The following is a 16860-nucleotide window of genomic DNA, read 5'->3' on the forward strand; positions in this document are numbered from 1 at the left end:
TTTCAAATCCAACAATCTTGACATTGATGCATAAAAACCTTCGTTGTGCGTGAGTGTTTCGCCATCCATGATAAAATAATCCCAATTTTCGATCGTAAATGTTCAATAAATTCAATAAATTTCAAAAATTCAATAAATTTGAACATTTACGATCGATAATTGGGATTATTTTATCATGGATGGCGAAACACTCACACACGAAGGTTTTTATGCATCAATGTCGAGATTGTTCGGATTTGAAACCATGAGGGTTTTAAAGGAATGGTCAAACACAAGAAATTGAACATTTACGATCGATAATTGGGATTATTTTAATGTTATCCAGTAGATTTGCACCCGGCGCGGATGCAGATCAAAGTTTCGGACCTCTAGGATCAATAGTTGAGGAGATACGGTCGCTTACAGTTGAGCACATTCCCAGTTTCTTGACAGGTAAGGGCGCCGCCATATTAGTTTGTAGTGACGGTCGCACGCCGCTTACTGATTGAGTTGGTTAGGACTAGTTCGAGGAGGGGGGGGGGGGCAAGGTAAGCGGCTCGCGGTCGTCACTGAAAAACCAGTATGGCGGCGCCCTTACCTGTAAAAAATGTTCAACTTTAAGCGACCATAGCTCCTCAACTATTGCTCCTAGAGGATCGAATTTCGATCTGCATCCGCTCCGGGTACAAATCTATTGGATTACATACCAAATACATCATAATTCGCAGGATAAAGGTACTAATTTTGAGTCCGGTAAAGTAAAGTTTACGCAATTAATATTCTTTCGATTCTCTCTTGATCGTACCAGATTATTCTTTTGCGCCTCCCGATGTAATCTGTTGGTTTGACAGAAAGTCGGATGTGCCAGCTACATCCCTTGTAAGTCAATAAAATGATCCTGGCAGATTTGCATAACCTGCGATCCATGGATCTTGCCGAGTAAACCTCAACTTCCTACCGTTGGCGGCAGTCGAGCGAAATTCCGCGTACATTTGCAGACATTAAATATTCAGTCAGCGGAAAGTTCGACAGGTGGTGGACGAACGGATTCCACGGCAGGGATAACGGCAGGTGTTTGATATCCGAAACTTACCGGTCACCATGAGTCTGGCAAACGAAGAACTTTCTACGGTGTCGCCTGTGACATGGTGGACGGTCCGGCATCGATAACTAGAACGGGCGTCGGACGAAGACACTGAGAACACCAGCAGCTCTCCGGTTGGCAGCATATGGTATTTATCATCTGAAAGCATATATCCGTATTTCTGATTCCATTGCATATGTATCTATTACCATCTATAAGTACATATGTGTAGAGTTTTCAATGTTTTTAATACCATTATTTATTTTCTACAAGTTTCGCACTCAAAATTGTTGAAATGAAACAGTTCTGGGAAAAGCTCAGAGTCCAAGAATTGTAATGTATAGTATGTAGATAATAGCACGAGGTGCGAGTGAGTAGGACGTGAGTTGCATGTCGCACAGTGTGCCAAACACCACAACATTAACTCGAGTGAATCGAATTCTCAAACTTCTTAATTTTCATTATTGTTTTATGGGACTTTTACTAGCTTATTCCTGGCATTTCTCTGATTAAAATGACACCAAACACGATATAATTTCAACTGTATTTAGTGGTTTAATCGACGGTAAAAGTTTCGGGAGCAAGGAAGGACAGCGACAACGCGGGCCTTTGAACTGTGCCGGCGACGTCGACTGTCCGCATCTCTTTCATTCCCATACGCTCTTCTTCGTTGCGTTCGAAACTTTCATCGTCGATTAAACCACTAAATACAGTTGAAATTATATCATGTTTGGTATCATTTTGCAGTACCAGTACCAGTTTATACCATGGATAAATTTTAATGCACAATTTAGCCGTCTCCGAACAATATTCTTTGAATTTCACAGAATCAGCTTTCTTGTCAGATGTAATCACCTGAAGAATTTTATGCAATCTTGTGATAATAACCGCGTTTAATCCAGTCACTGCAGCAACTGATTCGGCTTTTCTAAAGAAAGTTCGGGCCACGTTCCCAGTATTTGATGTACCAGCTCCCTGTTTGACAACATCAACTGTGATTGATAGCTCTTTCAAAGAATTTTGCGTGTCGGAGTTATTGGGCTTTGTAGATAAGGATTCTTGATTGTGACAGTTAACGATTTTCGCGGAACACGTCATCAAAGTATAGTCCTTGACGAACATTTAAAAAAAAATTCCAATTGAATCGATGAAAAACTGAGTTGTCGGCAGATTTTTGTCCAAAACGATCGGTTTCTCGCCCACTGTGCGTCGCCCCGAAGATCATTTCGACGGAAGAGTCGGTTTATAGCAGGGGTGAGCACGGTAGGGGCCCCTCAAACTTTTGCTTCCCCTACCGACTTTCCTTTCCCTGTGTACCGCTTGCGACAGAAAAAGCGCGTCTTTCCTTCATGGTAATGACAGAAGCTGGTGGGGAACACTGGGCGCTACGGTGGAGTCTGGTCTCAATTGAGACAAAAATATGCCCACCCCTGCTCTACAGTATAGCTTTTATTTTAAGTTACCTATTTCCCTAAGGCTGTGTGCTTTAATTAGAAAAGAAAAATCCAAAAATTCACCGTTACACCCTCGCGAATTCCAAAGGTTCCATATTTCACGTTGGAAAGATGGACGCGTATCGATAATGAGTCTACCTTGCAGAAAAATCTCGCGGACCATGCCTCGCCACCTATGTACCTCTATTATTTTCTAATATTCCCCCGTGTCTTTTTATTTTTCCATCCGAACTCCAAGGCAATTGCGTCCCGTTTCGCAGTCCGTGGCCGCGTTTCCATTAACATGCAAATTTCTTTAATGGAAAATCCTCTCTGTTGTCCGCAGCGCCGGTGCGCGTGTCGTAAATTGACGAAAAATAAGAGAAGTCCGGAAAATCATTCGGAAAACTAGGCCCTCGCGTTAATGGTGACCAACGGCGCCATTAAACGGACGTGTAAAATGAAAATTCGAGCCCGGCGCGGCGGCGGCGGCACCCAGACCGTTTTTTGGGCTTGACCGAAATAACGAGCGCGTCGAGCTCTCGGGTATGGGAAACCCGCGGGAACGGGCTCGCAAACCGGCGACTGGTTAATTCCATACAGTGAACGGCGAGCGCGGATCGATGAACGGTTAAAAAATCCGACGAGCCGACGAACGTCAATCGTGTAACCTGGATTTAACGCGACGCGGCCATCCGAGAGGTGAAATGTAGTTCTACGCTCTGCGGACGTTACGCGACCCGCTTATCAGATCTTTTCCACCGATACCATTCAGTTCTGCAACTCGTATTGTCGTTCCAACACGATTTAACCTTCTTCAGGATTCTCATACACTCGCCTCCATAACCTTCCGTAGGCAAGCATGTTTTTTACACCTACCGCGGCGCGGCCATCCTCGGTCGTTCATGTTTACGACGGATTTTTTACTGTTCTAGACTTTCATGAAATCTGAAAAGATTCTGGAATCTCTATTTTTTTACCACGCTTATATTAGTTTGCCGAATTGTCGTTGTCGTTGTTGCATGCGTCAAATCTTGTAATCGAATTTTAAACCACATCCCGACGAACAAGAGGCTTGAAACTTTAAACGTAGCTCAGAACTGGACGACAATGCAATATTAAAAAACAAATTTTTAAAAAAAACTTTGCGTCCAGGAGAAAAAAATGTGCAGTCTTCGCGAGGACGCAAGAGATGAGGAGATTGAAAATCATTGATGATATGTTCGGGCATCGTCGAATTACGGAACGCAAATAATTATTTATTATTTGAGCAAGTCTGAATGGATTATTATTTAAAATAATAAAGTTATTTCACTTGACAAATAATAAATTAAATTGAATTTTTTTATAGACAATTGGGCCCTCCGGACGATCCCGACCACTGGCGTATACCTGAAAAGGTTGCTATACCAGACGAAAAACGCGTACGTGTTCATTGTGTATTATAAAATACAAGAAATAAGAGAAGACCAAAAGCTATTTATTTGATTTCCACCTCAATCTAAATAATAAATAATCTTTTATTTGCAAATGAGAAATAAAATTGTGGAGAAGCGTGGAGTGCCCACGAAGATTACGTCAATATAGTTTAGCGCTCCACACTTTTATTTATAGTCTCTAAATGTCTAAAATAATTATTTTCTCCTTTTTAGTGCATTTTAATATAAGCGTGGTTATTAAAACGTTCTTTTTTATATATTTTTTTAATATACAGACTGTTCATGTCTCTACCAGCCAGCATTTTCCTTGCTGATTATTAGTATCGAAGGTCACCGTCGTTTTCAAAAAAAGTTACAATGCCATTACGTTGCTTGAAAAAAGCTTTATTAACCCTTTGCACTCGAAGCAATTTCAATTCCAATATCAATGTAATGTAATCTTTTTTACACTGTGCACATCAAATTGAACCTGTTTTTTTTATATAACAATTGAGCTTTTTACAATTTATAGAATACAGACAAATTTAATAATGTTAAAACTGTTTTGAATAATGGCATGGCAATTTTTAGTGGCGCCTCAGACTCGCCATTCGAGTGCAAAGGGTTAACTTGATGGCATTGTAACTTTCTTTTGTCTGAAAAATCGGAAAAGATCATAGAACAAACAATTGAATTTCATTCTCCCTTGAGAAAACAAAATTTCCGATCTAATAGTTATCACTAGACTGCGGATTTTATGCATTTATAACAAAAATGGCAACAATTTAAGAACGTCCATATGTAATTTTCAATTTATTAAAAGTGTTGACAATAGAAAGAAATTTTTATACGGTTTCGTTCTCTTATAATTGACAAGGAAAATTTTTATTTTGGATAAAGATCGCAGTAAATTTGTAACCAATTCATTTTTAGAGTGGCAAATATATGAAATGATCATCGGCAACGTAGGAATATAGTAATGAGCAGGTTAATGTTCCTCCATTCGTGAATATTAAGCGGAACCGTTTGCGTTGGTGTCCACTAACTCAATAGTCGGTAGGGGAGGCGATGTTTGCGCGATGAATAGATACACCGTAATAATCGGCGTTACGCGTACCGGCCAACATAATCCTGGAAAATGATTCTGGGTCACTGAGCGAATCGATAGTCGGAAAAATTCGTACCACCGGCCGAGGGGAGTGTCAGTTGACGTCTATTTGGACCGCGCGTCATTGATCGACGTCCGAGGAAACCGTCGATCCTGGAAATTGAACAGCATTTCGAGATAACGAGATCCACGATTGCGTTTCCCGTGACTTTTTCAAGCGATGCTCTCGCGATAATCGAAAGGCAAACGCGCGACTGACGATGCACTTGGCTGCATCGCAGTCTCGTAAATACGCTACGCGCGTGTCATTCGCGATGAAAGTCCATTTTGATTTCCCTTTACGTCTTCGCGAAAAATTATTGCACATTTGAATCAGCACAATGATTCATTTTCAGCCTCGAGTCCTCGTGTTATAAAACATTTAGAACATAGTATAGACAGCGGATTTTATGCAGTTATGACAAGAATGAGTAGTTGTAATTAACAAAATTAAAACCATTAGCAAAATACTGTTACATCATTTTCAATCTATTAAAAATATGAATGAAAATAAAGTTCCACTTCACTCCAGTTTGTCGCACTTCAGTTACAAAATTTTCAACGCTTACATTACCGTATTAAAAAAGGAAACGAATGTCTGTGTGGTTCCAGTGTCTTGTGATTAGTGCGGAAAATTTGTATTCCTCATAAAAATGCGCAGTCTAATTTCAACTGGTCCTGTATTCGAGCAGTTTACGTTTCGCTGTTTAAATCCTGATTCGAGGATGGTCAACTCTGTTTAATTGAAATGCTAACGATAAAAATGAAAATGTCGGAAAATCCAGGGTTTCGGCGTGAACGTATAATTAAGCCTGTATAAGTGCGGAGCCCGTATCACAATGCCGTAGAAGCCGGGTGAGTATCCGATATCTTGATCGATTAATTAAACTTCTTGCTGGAATCCCGCGAGAAACACTAACTGGCTAGATTCAATTCCAAGAAGCTGTGTCAGAACTCGCTCCGATAAAATGAACTGGGAAACGCCGTCGAACTTCGCTCGAGAGATGGCAACGTTAGGGGCACCCGTCAGGGGTGTTTAGATGGGACACAGGAAATGGTCCCTCGTCGCTGGTAGCTCGCGGGGAGGTGGGTAGCACAAATTATAATGTAAATTACGCGAAATCGTTGCACTCGGCGCGGAGCGACGCGCGGCGCTACACAAAGGACCGTTTCAGCCCGCTATTTTTCCCGCTTTTCCTCTTGTCCGGTGCGAAATATATTACGTATACAGTATACTCCCATCTTCCGCAGGCGTAACCGGCAGCGATGCGCTCGCGCGCGCGCGCGCGTATATGCCGCACGTCACGCCCGGCCGTAGAAAACGCCTCGCGCGAAAATGTTTTCGCCCGTGTTCGCACCTCGACAGATAAACGACTGCATTTGCACCGATACAGTATTCATGCACATTGTCTCGCCCCCTGCACCCCTTTAGTCGGTCCCCGTGCGTTTTTACGCGGTCCGACTCTCTCGCGACAGGGTCAATATTTCGAAGCTCGTTCCGCGCATATATCTGCGGTTATAAGGAGAAACGCCGCATATCACAATCTCAAAAAATGTCAGTTTATGCACTAATTCAGCTTTAGAGTATACACTCTCGGTAAAATAAGTCTCCGTACACCCTTTAAAACAGAATAACTTTTTTATAATTAGACTGCGGATTTTATGCATTTATGACAAAAATGAGCACGTACAATTTAAAGCATTGGACATTTTAAAAATATTTAAGGACATCAACGTATTTGTTTCAGCTTAATAGAATAATTAAAAGAAGAATACAAGTTTTATTCGGCTCCTGTGTCCTGCTATCAATGCGAACATTTTTTATTTTGCATAATAAGATCCGCTTTATAATTATACCAAATGACCATTCACAAGGTTGCATGTAAAAATAAAAAAGGCACTTTTTAAAACGTTTTTATTTGGTCCCTTGATAAAAATTTAAAACACAGGGTGTGTCCGTTAATTTATGTCACCATTTTTTAGGCATTTCCGCGCGCGGTAGTGTAATTAAAAAATGTTCTAGACAAAAGTTTCTCAGTACTCGGTGAGCTACATGTTCGCATATTCTTAAATCTGAGAAAATGCTTTTTACGTAAAAAAGTAAAGGTCACCGTGACTTTTTTAAATGGCACCACATGCTTTGGACATCATGGGATTGTTTCTGACGTCGAGACGAATTTAACAGTGTATTACACTGTGACCTTGAAATGACCTCAAACTCGGAAATTTTGTGCAAACGTAATTTTAATGAAAAATTATTTCTTACAATATATGTAAATCAAGTTACATCAGATGCGTGTCGTTTTTTCGTACGCCAACCGATTTCAATGAAATTTTCAGCATGTGTGTGTGTGTATACATATAACTAATATAGATCTACAAAACATATATTTTAAATTTTCATTAGGGGCCCAAATAAAAAAGTTTTAAAAATGCTTTTTTTATTTTTGCATGTAACCTGATCAATTGTAATTTTTGGAAAACCTTTTTTGCACATCATCTTCTAGTCTAGTAAACCAATGCTTCTAATTGCTTACAAATAATCAGATCGTTTGATACAATTATAAAAAAGTTATTCCGTTTTAAATTGGGTGTACGGAGACTTATTTTACTGAGTGTAGGTCTTACGTATTTACCAGAGAAGAAGTCATGGAAACAAATTCGAAAGGCTCGAAATATGAATGTATAAATAGTGATCGAAACTTGAAACAGTAATATCTCGAAAGTGAATGTGCGTGAGTCGAAGAATTCTGTGGTTGTCAGGAAGAACGCCGCATGTCACATAATTTCACTTTCGAGATATTGCCGTTTAAAGTTTTGGTCATTAATGCTTTGCCATAGGATATCGGCTCAATTGCATTATGTTTCTAAGCCTTTCGAATTTATTTTCATGACTTTTTTTCTGGAAAATACGTCAATCCTATACTACGAAACTCAATGAATGCATAAACTCAATTTTTTTGAAATTGACATTGATGTGAAAATAGATAAAGGAGTGTCTTGAAAATGAAATTTTAGTTTTAATGAAATTAATTCTATTCTTTCTGTAGGACTGGTTAATAATAATTTACTCGTAATTATACAATCTGGATTGCCGTGGCTGCGCTCAGCTTGTTGCATAAATCAACAACGTATGACGGTAAAATCGATACTGTAAATGCATATTGCACTCTTCTCTTTACTTGACATACGTTTCGCAACCAAATTCACACATACGAACACGTTCACTCTACTATTCATATTCATACACGTACTATTTCCCGTGCACGTCATAAAAATATTACGCGAAGATATCATTTTAAAGAAACTAATAGAACTTTGTTAGCAATTAACATGTCTGTTATAACATATCTCTGACGGCATATTGAACAATTTATGAAGTTTTATCCATTTATTTCAAGATAGAAGTTTGAGGAATCTAAAAATGCATGTATGCGTCATCCGCGGCGAATATATCAAATAAAACTAGAACACAGTAATTTGACTTTTTCATGTATTTTATGCAAACTTTTTTAATAAACGTTCCAAAAGAACTTGTTTCCCTGGAGCCTTTATTGTACAGATTTTAAAATATCCGGTCATTGCGAACACTTTTTGAAAAAAGGTTCTACCGTAGATTCCAGACTGCCATTTCATACGCTGCTGTACGTTGCAACGTTTAATTTTTGTGATCATAATTAAAGGAATATAATCGAATTGATTTGTACATATATAATAACAATTTGTTTGTACAAGTACCTCGCTGGAGATTGGTACACAAACATGAATTTGAAAAGTAAATACATATATCGACGACATGAAGCCATAACTAAATATCGAATGGTTATAGAAATGTACATTTTCACAAATAAATATAAAGAACTTCAATTTACCTGAAATTAACGTAAATTAATTCGTGCGAGTTAATTAAAATGTGTTCGAGAAATCATCATTTCAGAGGAGTTATCAATAGCAACTTGTAAATAGTTTTGTGCGCATTATCTGGCATACTAACCCTTCTAAGATTTCCAAGAAAAGATGTGATTGTCTGGCCGAATTTTAAAGAATTTTCGTCCACTGTATAATCGAAAAATTATGGTAAAATCAGAACTGTGACTGGTAAAAGCAGGTTGTTCCATTTTACAAACCGTGAATATTACGAGCTAACCCAAACTGCAGAGCAATGATGTATTCTGTATGGTAAGTAGCGCAGAGAGTAAGAAAATCTCTGAATAAGGCCAACTAGAGGTCGACAAAAAAATTCCAGCAGTTCAACGACGGTACTGCGCTGCGTCGCACCCTCTCGGGACTCATCCCTTTGTCATAAAATAAAGCGGGAGAGGCTGGTTCGAATCCCACCCCGCCCCACTGGGTGATTCGAAACAGATTTTCAATTTGATAGCCTACGGGGGCTGCTTTACTTTCACGTTGTATTCTGGAAACGTTATGGCGATTCTAAAAAAAAAATGTAACTACAAGTACTTATTCGATCTGTCTAAAAACGGAAATACTCGAACTTACATTTTATACATTTTTTTCACAAAATTTCGAACAAATTATTAACTCTTACATCAGCAATTTAGCAACCCTTTTAGTGATTTCACAGTGAATTTATATTTTTCAGCCTTTTTTTATGCTTCTCACCTTGAATTACCTCGAATGACTATATCGCTGAAATTGTCTCGCGAAGGGCTCCACATGTTATCAGACAAGAACAGGAGTCGGAGAGAGCCAAAGCTATGCGAGCACTGGAGTAATGCGAGTAGCGGGTCGCAGTGCTCACCATTTAGTGATGGGATCAAGTACCTCGCAAACAGGTTCGAACCTTGATTGATGGAATTCGAACTCTCTATAAGTAACAGTTCTCTGGATCACGATCGACAATTGTTTAAACTACAATTAATGTTATTGGCGCTCTGATTCGATCAGTTTTTTTGAATTTCAATATTTCTAATTTTTTTAACGAATTTCCAGCTGTCTACTGTATGGTGACATGATTTAGCTACTATATTTTTTAATATGTTAGCAAAAAACTTTGAAATTTTGTACGTGGGCCCACCAATTGATGATACAATAATACGCCACGCTAAATTTTGTTTATGTGTTTTAGGTAAGGCGTAAGCCTTAGGTATGACAGCGTTATAAGTTTTCAATTTCCTTCCAACATTTATATCTAATTGCTTTTTTTTTATTAACTCAGTAATGATAGAATAGGCTTTTTTTCATACGTACTAGTGTATTCAAATTTACTGACTCTATATGTTTCTGTGTCACTTAATATGTTCGAAACTTCCGTATTATATGTTTCTCTGTCTACTAAAACCGTTGTATTGCCTTTATCAGATTTAAGGAGTATTAAATTCTCATTCTGTCTAAGAAACTGTTTAACTTCTTTAACTTCAGATGTAGATAACAATTTGTTGTGTGAGTTGTATGGATGCGTGCTAAAATTCATGATTTTATTATATTAATTAATCTAATTCTAGTAGATGACTGTAAATTATTACTTGTAGGAACTTTCATTATACCTGTTCCTATGGCTGTAATGAATTTGGGAGAAGTAATATATTTATTTGGAACATCAAGTGCATGTTTGGGTCCCAATTTAAATACTTTTTTAACATTCTCAGGTACCTCAATATTAGTTAAATTTTTGAACCATAAATTGTTATTAGCATCTGAAGGATTGTTGTTATTAATATCTGTATTCATTAAATTATGTTGAAAGTTTATGTTTCTTTGTAATAAATTGTTGAATTTCTTCATACATATTTCTTTGTGTTTTTTGAAGAGTCTTGAATGTTTCTTATTTTCCATTTTGCAGAATCTTTCAAATATTGTTGCAGGAAATATGAAAAGAATTTCATCTTTTAATGTATTCAGTTGATCGAACAATCGAAAAATCGCTGATCGAACCAGAGCGCCAATAACATTAATTGTAGTCTCTATAAGTACTTTGAAAAAAATAGTACTCCCAAGTATACTCGAACCTTTGCCAGACAGTTTCGAACCCTTTACAAGTATTGTGGTAAACGTAAATAATACTTGAAAGTATACTCGAATCTTGGTCGAACAGTTTCGAAACTTTCGAAATTTTTATGAATATCGTTACGAATTTCCGTATTCTTGCACCCTCTGTGGCAACGTAAGGCTGTTCCGGCGCGGCGTCTGTTTCCTTTTTTTTTTAAACACGCTGTGGAGATGAGAGAGTTTGGAGTACCGATGATTATAGTTTGAAATGTACTTTGAATGTACTTATATATTATATCGAACATTATCTAGGTGGTGTCGAGAACAATCATTTGTATACGTTAACTGTATTATTAGATCCATGATTCAAAACATTAGCTTTTTCTAAAGATGTGTCTATCCCTCGAGCACGGGATGCCTTGACTGATATAGCCACTAATTATATTAATAATGATAATTCATCTACAACATGTGATAGTTCACAGACGCAGATGTCCGAAAATCTGCACAATAGCGAATTATGAATTTGGTCATCCTTTGACAATGAAATAGCAATTACAAATAATACGATACCTATCTAATCGTCTGCTGTGTTAGAAGTGGAAAATTACCTAAAATCACACAATATTTAGAACGCAAAGAAGACCTGTTATTATATTTTGGCGTGAAAATTCAATCAAGTAAAGAGTTTTTTCAAAAGCAGGAAATATCATGGATAAAAAAAGAAATAGGATAAAATCAAGTATTGTAAATGAAATATTATTCTTAAATAGTTACGAATTTAATAAAGGAAGCGCTTAAAACCTACTATGCAGTTTTGATTTCCAAGATTCGAGTACTACTTGCGAAAGTTTCGATTACTTTCAACATCGAAGTACTTATAAGTATCTTTTCGAAACTTGTAAGTACTCTCATTCCGAGGTTCGATAACAATACTTGTATACAATGAATACTTTTCAAGTATAATCATTGAAACTTTTATCGCTTTTTTCGCATCACTGTCTAGTTTGATTGACCGAATATTGACAATAAACCTCCTAAACGTCAATGCGCGCATCAAGATGGCTCCCGTCAATGCGCTTCAATCAAAATTTCTATCAATATGCTTCAATATATTGATCAAAGCGTTTGAACCCCTTTTAAACGGTCAATATGCCCTTTCAATGCGCCTCGTCTATTGATGAGGCAATAATATTTTATTGATGGGCGTATTGACAATATTATTGAACGTCTAGGGGCCGCTTTAGGTGACGTACTCTGCATAAAATACTGTATTTGGGTATCGCGAGTGAAGTGTCGACCAACACAAAGTACCTCAATGGCGACCTGCACCTTGACACTGTGAAAGAGCGGTCCCCGAATGGTAATGGAACGGATTGCCACTCGGTTGCCACGATCTGCGGTAAACCCGGGTCTGCCATTGAAATTCTAGGACCGTGATTTACAGCGGCTCCTTTGCAATTTAATGAATGAGTGGTAGTCGGCACACGCGATTCTTCTTGACGCTTCGCGAACGTGAACACGTCAGACGATCGAACGGCTCGCGTGCAAGTGATACGGAGAGTCTGATGTATCGCGCGGCTACGCTACTGGCAAAATTTCAAGTGGGCTTCGAGCGAGTCCGATAAAAAATTCACCCACAATTTACCCGTCCACTTTCTAGTCCATACGCAACCCGTTCTATCGAGCGCGTTATATGCTCGGGAAAAATTTGACCGTGCACGCGGCACCAATGAACGAAAAACCGATAAACCGAATATGGAAAGTATCGGACGTAAATACCGTAACTATTTTTCAACCTTTCGGAAGTTTACTGGCCGGTGCGTCTGAGCGCCGGCGAAACTTTCATGAAGGACAAATCGATCGATGGAATTTGTTAGACCGTAAGTGGGGGATGTAAAAGACGTTACTTTGAAACTCGACGTGTTTTTTGGTGGAATTATATTATATTACGGTGAAGCCTTGATCTAAGAAAAACGAATACCCTCCGCTGCACAATGTGTCTTCCAATGGAAAAAAGTCCGAAAATCAAAGTGTAAGATCGGCTTTATGTATTCTAAAATGTTCGTAATAAAACGTAGTTTCCAAGACTGCCTTAAATTTTAACCGAATAAATCAATTTGTTATTAAAATTGAGGCTGAAACTTTACTGTCAAATTCCATGCATTTTTTTAAACATGCGTCCCTCGCAAGCTATTTGGTTTTTTAATTTGATTTTTACAGGTTGTGTTTAGTATTATAAGACCTTGAATGTGCCAAAAGTTTTTTTTGAAATTATCAACTTTGATTAGAGTTTTAAAAAAAGTACTCCGAGGTACCCCCGTGAATTTTTTTACAGTAATTGGTGGCATATTATACTTTAATTTCGCGTTGGTTTTAATCTGCTCACATTTGCTCAAGTGGAGAAAATAATAAAAAACAATATTAAGACGCTCGCGCTCGGCGGCTTTCTGCGTAGTCTTTCGAAGAAATTTGTTGCAATTATTTTTAAACGCATGCCATTTGATAAGTACTTACATATATGTTCAATTTTATTCTTATAAATTATATAATTAGTTTTAAAAGTGTTTAAATATTTACAATCTTCCAATGGAATATTAAAAAAAAGTACCAAAAGGTTCCTTTGAGATTTTGTATTAAATTAATTTAAAGGACATTAGACTTGATATGACGATCGACCGTAAGTGCATAAATATACACAAATGTTAAAAATAGTAGGAAATTAATGTTGACGTTGGGACGCGTGCGATCGATGGTGAAAAAAAATTGCAATTTTTCACGATTCTTACATCTTCCAATGCCTGTCGTTTCTCCCGCATCAACCGATTTCGATGAAACTTTCACAGTGCATATAATTGACACAGATCTACAAAATGTACTTTTTAAATTTTCAAAAAAAAAAAAAATTCCTTTTCACATGCTGTAGTAAACTAATCGTCGTTGCTTTCGAAAAAAGTTCAAATCGCATGATCCAATATTAAAAAAGTTATCATCTTTTTAAGAGTGTCCCAACATTTTTGTGACTGTATGTGAAAACGTAGAAATAAAGTGTAAAGATTCAAAATTTCGCAGAATAGTGTTTCAGGCAAAGAAGATCGTTCAGCAAACAAACCAAATGAAAATCAGCGAAAATTAGCATAGACCGTTCACTATTTAAATACTTTTTGAAGCGACTGCACGGCCCAGCAGCGAGCGCGTGAAAACGAACGCCTGGCGCATACATAAAAATTTCGATTCCGGCAAAATTTCTGTACGTGGACGGACCAGAGAACTTTGTTTCACCCACGCGACTATAATTACCTGCTAATAAGTGTAATGGACTGCGTCGGAGGGCCATGGCCAGCGGGCGCAAAACACTGGCATGCCGTGAAGTGGGGATTAATTTCTAGAAAGCCGGACGAGAGGTAGTTGCAGGAGAGAACGAGAGACAGAGACAGAGAGAGAGAGAGAGAGAAGCAGATGGGCGAGGGCAATGACAGGCGTCTATTTGGCTGATGGCGCAGGATTTAACCGGGGTTCGGCCACGCGAATATTTTTACATGTACACGCGGAATAATATGCTCGAATAAGCCTCGGCGTGCATTGCCCGGATAGAATAGGAGCGGGCGGCAGGCATGGTACTCGAGGCGAGCCATGGTATCCGCTCGGCGCTCTTTAACCAAAAAGGGACGCCATAGACAGAAATAGAGAGAGGGAGACAGAGAAAGTGCAACCGATTTCGCGGGATTTAATCTCGCAGGTAGGTATCTTCCCAGTGTAACGTGTAGTACTATCCGGTGCGGCAAGCACGACCGGAATGAAAGCACGGATGAATGGAGATACCGGATTTCCGGCCGGGTCAAATGAAACATTTTTTAATACCCATTAACGAATTGAAATGCCATTTATCCGGTGTAATAATTCTGAAAGCACAGCTTCCAAGAAAGACAGACCCACCCGTTACCTGTAGCCCCGAACAGGCTATGTTTATTTTTCTTTTTTTTTCTCTCTCTCTCTCTCTCTCCCCCCACCACCGAACCTCGAGACGCGAAATCGAGAATACAATGGCACGCGAGCGAGCGAACGAATGAACGCGCGGTGCGCTTTTAGCCGTTCGAGCATTTAATCCTGGTGAAAATGGCAAGCGTACGCTCTTTGTTTCGGTATTAAGGCAGTGTAGACTGCTGCGTTCGTGTGAACCTACTATCCCCGACACGTCGCCACGTGAATTATATGTAGTATAACATAATATTGTTGACGATGTCGCGCGCGCGCTCGCCGGATCGTATAGAAATATGTATGCGAATTGAATAATTCTGCTTCGACGCGCGTTGCGTTCTTCAAATAAACCAACACACGGAACGGGGACCGGAGGGACGACAAGTTTGATGCAGTTTGAGTTGGATAGTTTGTAATGGATTAACGATTTGTAGAGATGTTTGGACACGGTTGTTTGCGTTCCCGTACGCACAAGTATGTCTACGTTTGGATCTGTTGATGGAATCTAAAATACGCTCGCGATATCTGGAAATCTGGTGAGAGGAAGCCAATATTTGTTTGCCTAAATCAATGTACCGGATTGTTGTGCGCGTAGTTGCGCGATACTGACAAAACTACTAGAAAAAAATCCGAGTGTATCAATTTATCTGTGTCGATAGCGATCGCGGAAGTTACGATGCCAAGTGAAAACGCAAATACATGATTTTCTTTTGTATTGCGATAAAAAGATTTCTTTTATAAAGAAATGACAAAATTCGAATTCAGTTGTGATTTAACAGGTATATTTACTGTTTTTCTGAGATTCTATTTCTATTGTTAAACGATCTACTACAAAACCTGTCGCCGTGGATCACGGATTTGATAAAATTACGAAATAATCGCGGCCGGACGATGTAAAAGCGTAATAGTGTGGCTCTGCGATAGCGATGGTCGTCGATGTGCGACACTGGTAACGTACGTGTGAAACACGGTGAGTACAGTTCGCTATTCTTTTTCGAACAGATTGTTTCTCTCACTCGGCACTAATTTTCTAATGAACGGAGTAGGACAAGTTACAGTAGAGAGTTACGCGTACCAGCGTAATGGTGACGTAAATTCCGACTGTCTAATTCACGATCCCGACCGTCTAAAACTAAAGCCCCTGAATACGGGTGACTTTCCAGTGCCAGTTACGTTCGCCTTTACGTTCTTCGTTAATTAAACTAGTTAGCAGAGTTGCCGTTATTCGATTGAAACGGCTGTCATACGGAATTTCATCGTAACAATTGTGTAACCGTTGAATCTCGGAACTGTGCCAATATCGTTTACATCGATTTCTATATTGAATCACTCTATCATTCGATTTACATTGTTATTAAAAACTCAATGTCCTTTGATGCGAATGTCATTTTATAATGTCCTGCAGTAATTCACCCGAAAACTGATATCTTTCATCCTTAACTTTGTATCGGGGTGACCTATATTTCAATTTAACCGCGCAACTATTCCCTGGATTATACATTATTCGATACGTACTGTATTGTTTAGGAAATAATTATATGGTGAAATTGTAACGAGGCGTTCTGTATAATTCCACAGAAATTGCCTAATAGCGAAATTCGTGAAATAATCTTTTCCAGTTGAATTTTTAGTTTTCGCTAGAATACTCTCGGGACGTGTTCCAATAAATTAGCAGAATCGTAATCAATTATTACGGGATTCATCGACACCGTTCGCTGATCATGGAAATCAGCGCATCAGCGAAAACTAAGCAATTAGCAGTTGCAATGGATAGTTACACGGTTAACACAAAATTTGGATGTTATGTTACGCCGATGGCTATCTTGGAGCCAGGCGCTCGATTCCCACGGGATCCCTTAAACATGACCAAAA

At 38.7% G+C, this 16860-nt stretch overlaps 1 protein-coding gene across 5 annotated transcripts in view; it reads right to left on the bottom strand.

The window, feature by feature from the left end:
* The window catches only part of LOC143209812 (cell adhesion molecule Dscam2), a 275660-nt gene that overhangs the window by 113370 nt on the left and 145430 nt on the right, over nucleotides 1–16860 (bottom strand). For all 5 annotated transcript variants that reach the window (XM_076425979.1, XM_076425978.1, XM_076425982.1 and 2 more), the window contains exon 5: nucleotides 1073–1222. In XM_076425979.1, coding sequence (XP_076282094.1) covers nucleotides 1073–1222 — 150 coding nt within the window. The remainder of the gene's footprint in view (nucleotides 1–1072; nucleotides 1223–16860) is intronic.

Source organism: Lasioglossum baleicum, chromosome 6 (genome assembly GCF_051020765.1).
Source record: "Lasioglossum baleicum chromosome 6, iyLasBale1, whole genome shotgun sequence".
Lineage (NCBI taxonomy): Eukaryota > Metazoa > Arthropoda > Insecta > Hymenoptera > Halictidae > Lasioglossum > Lasioglossum baleicum.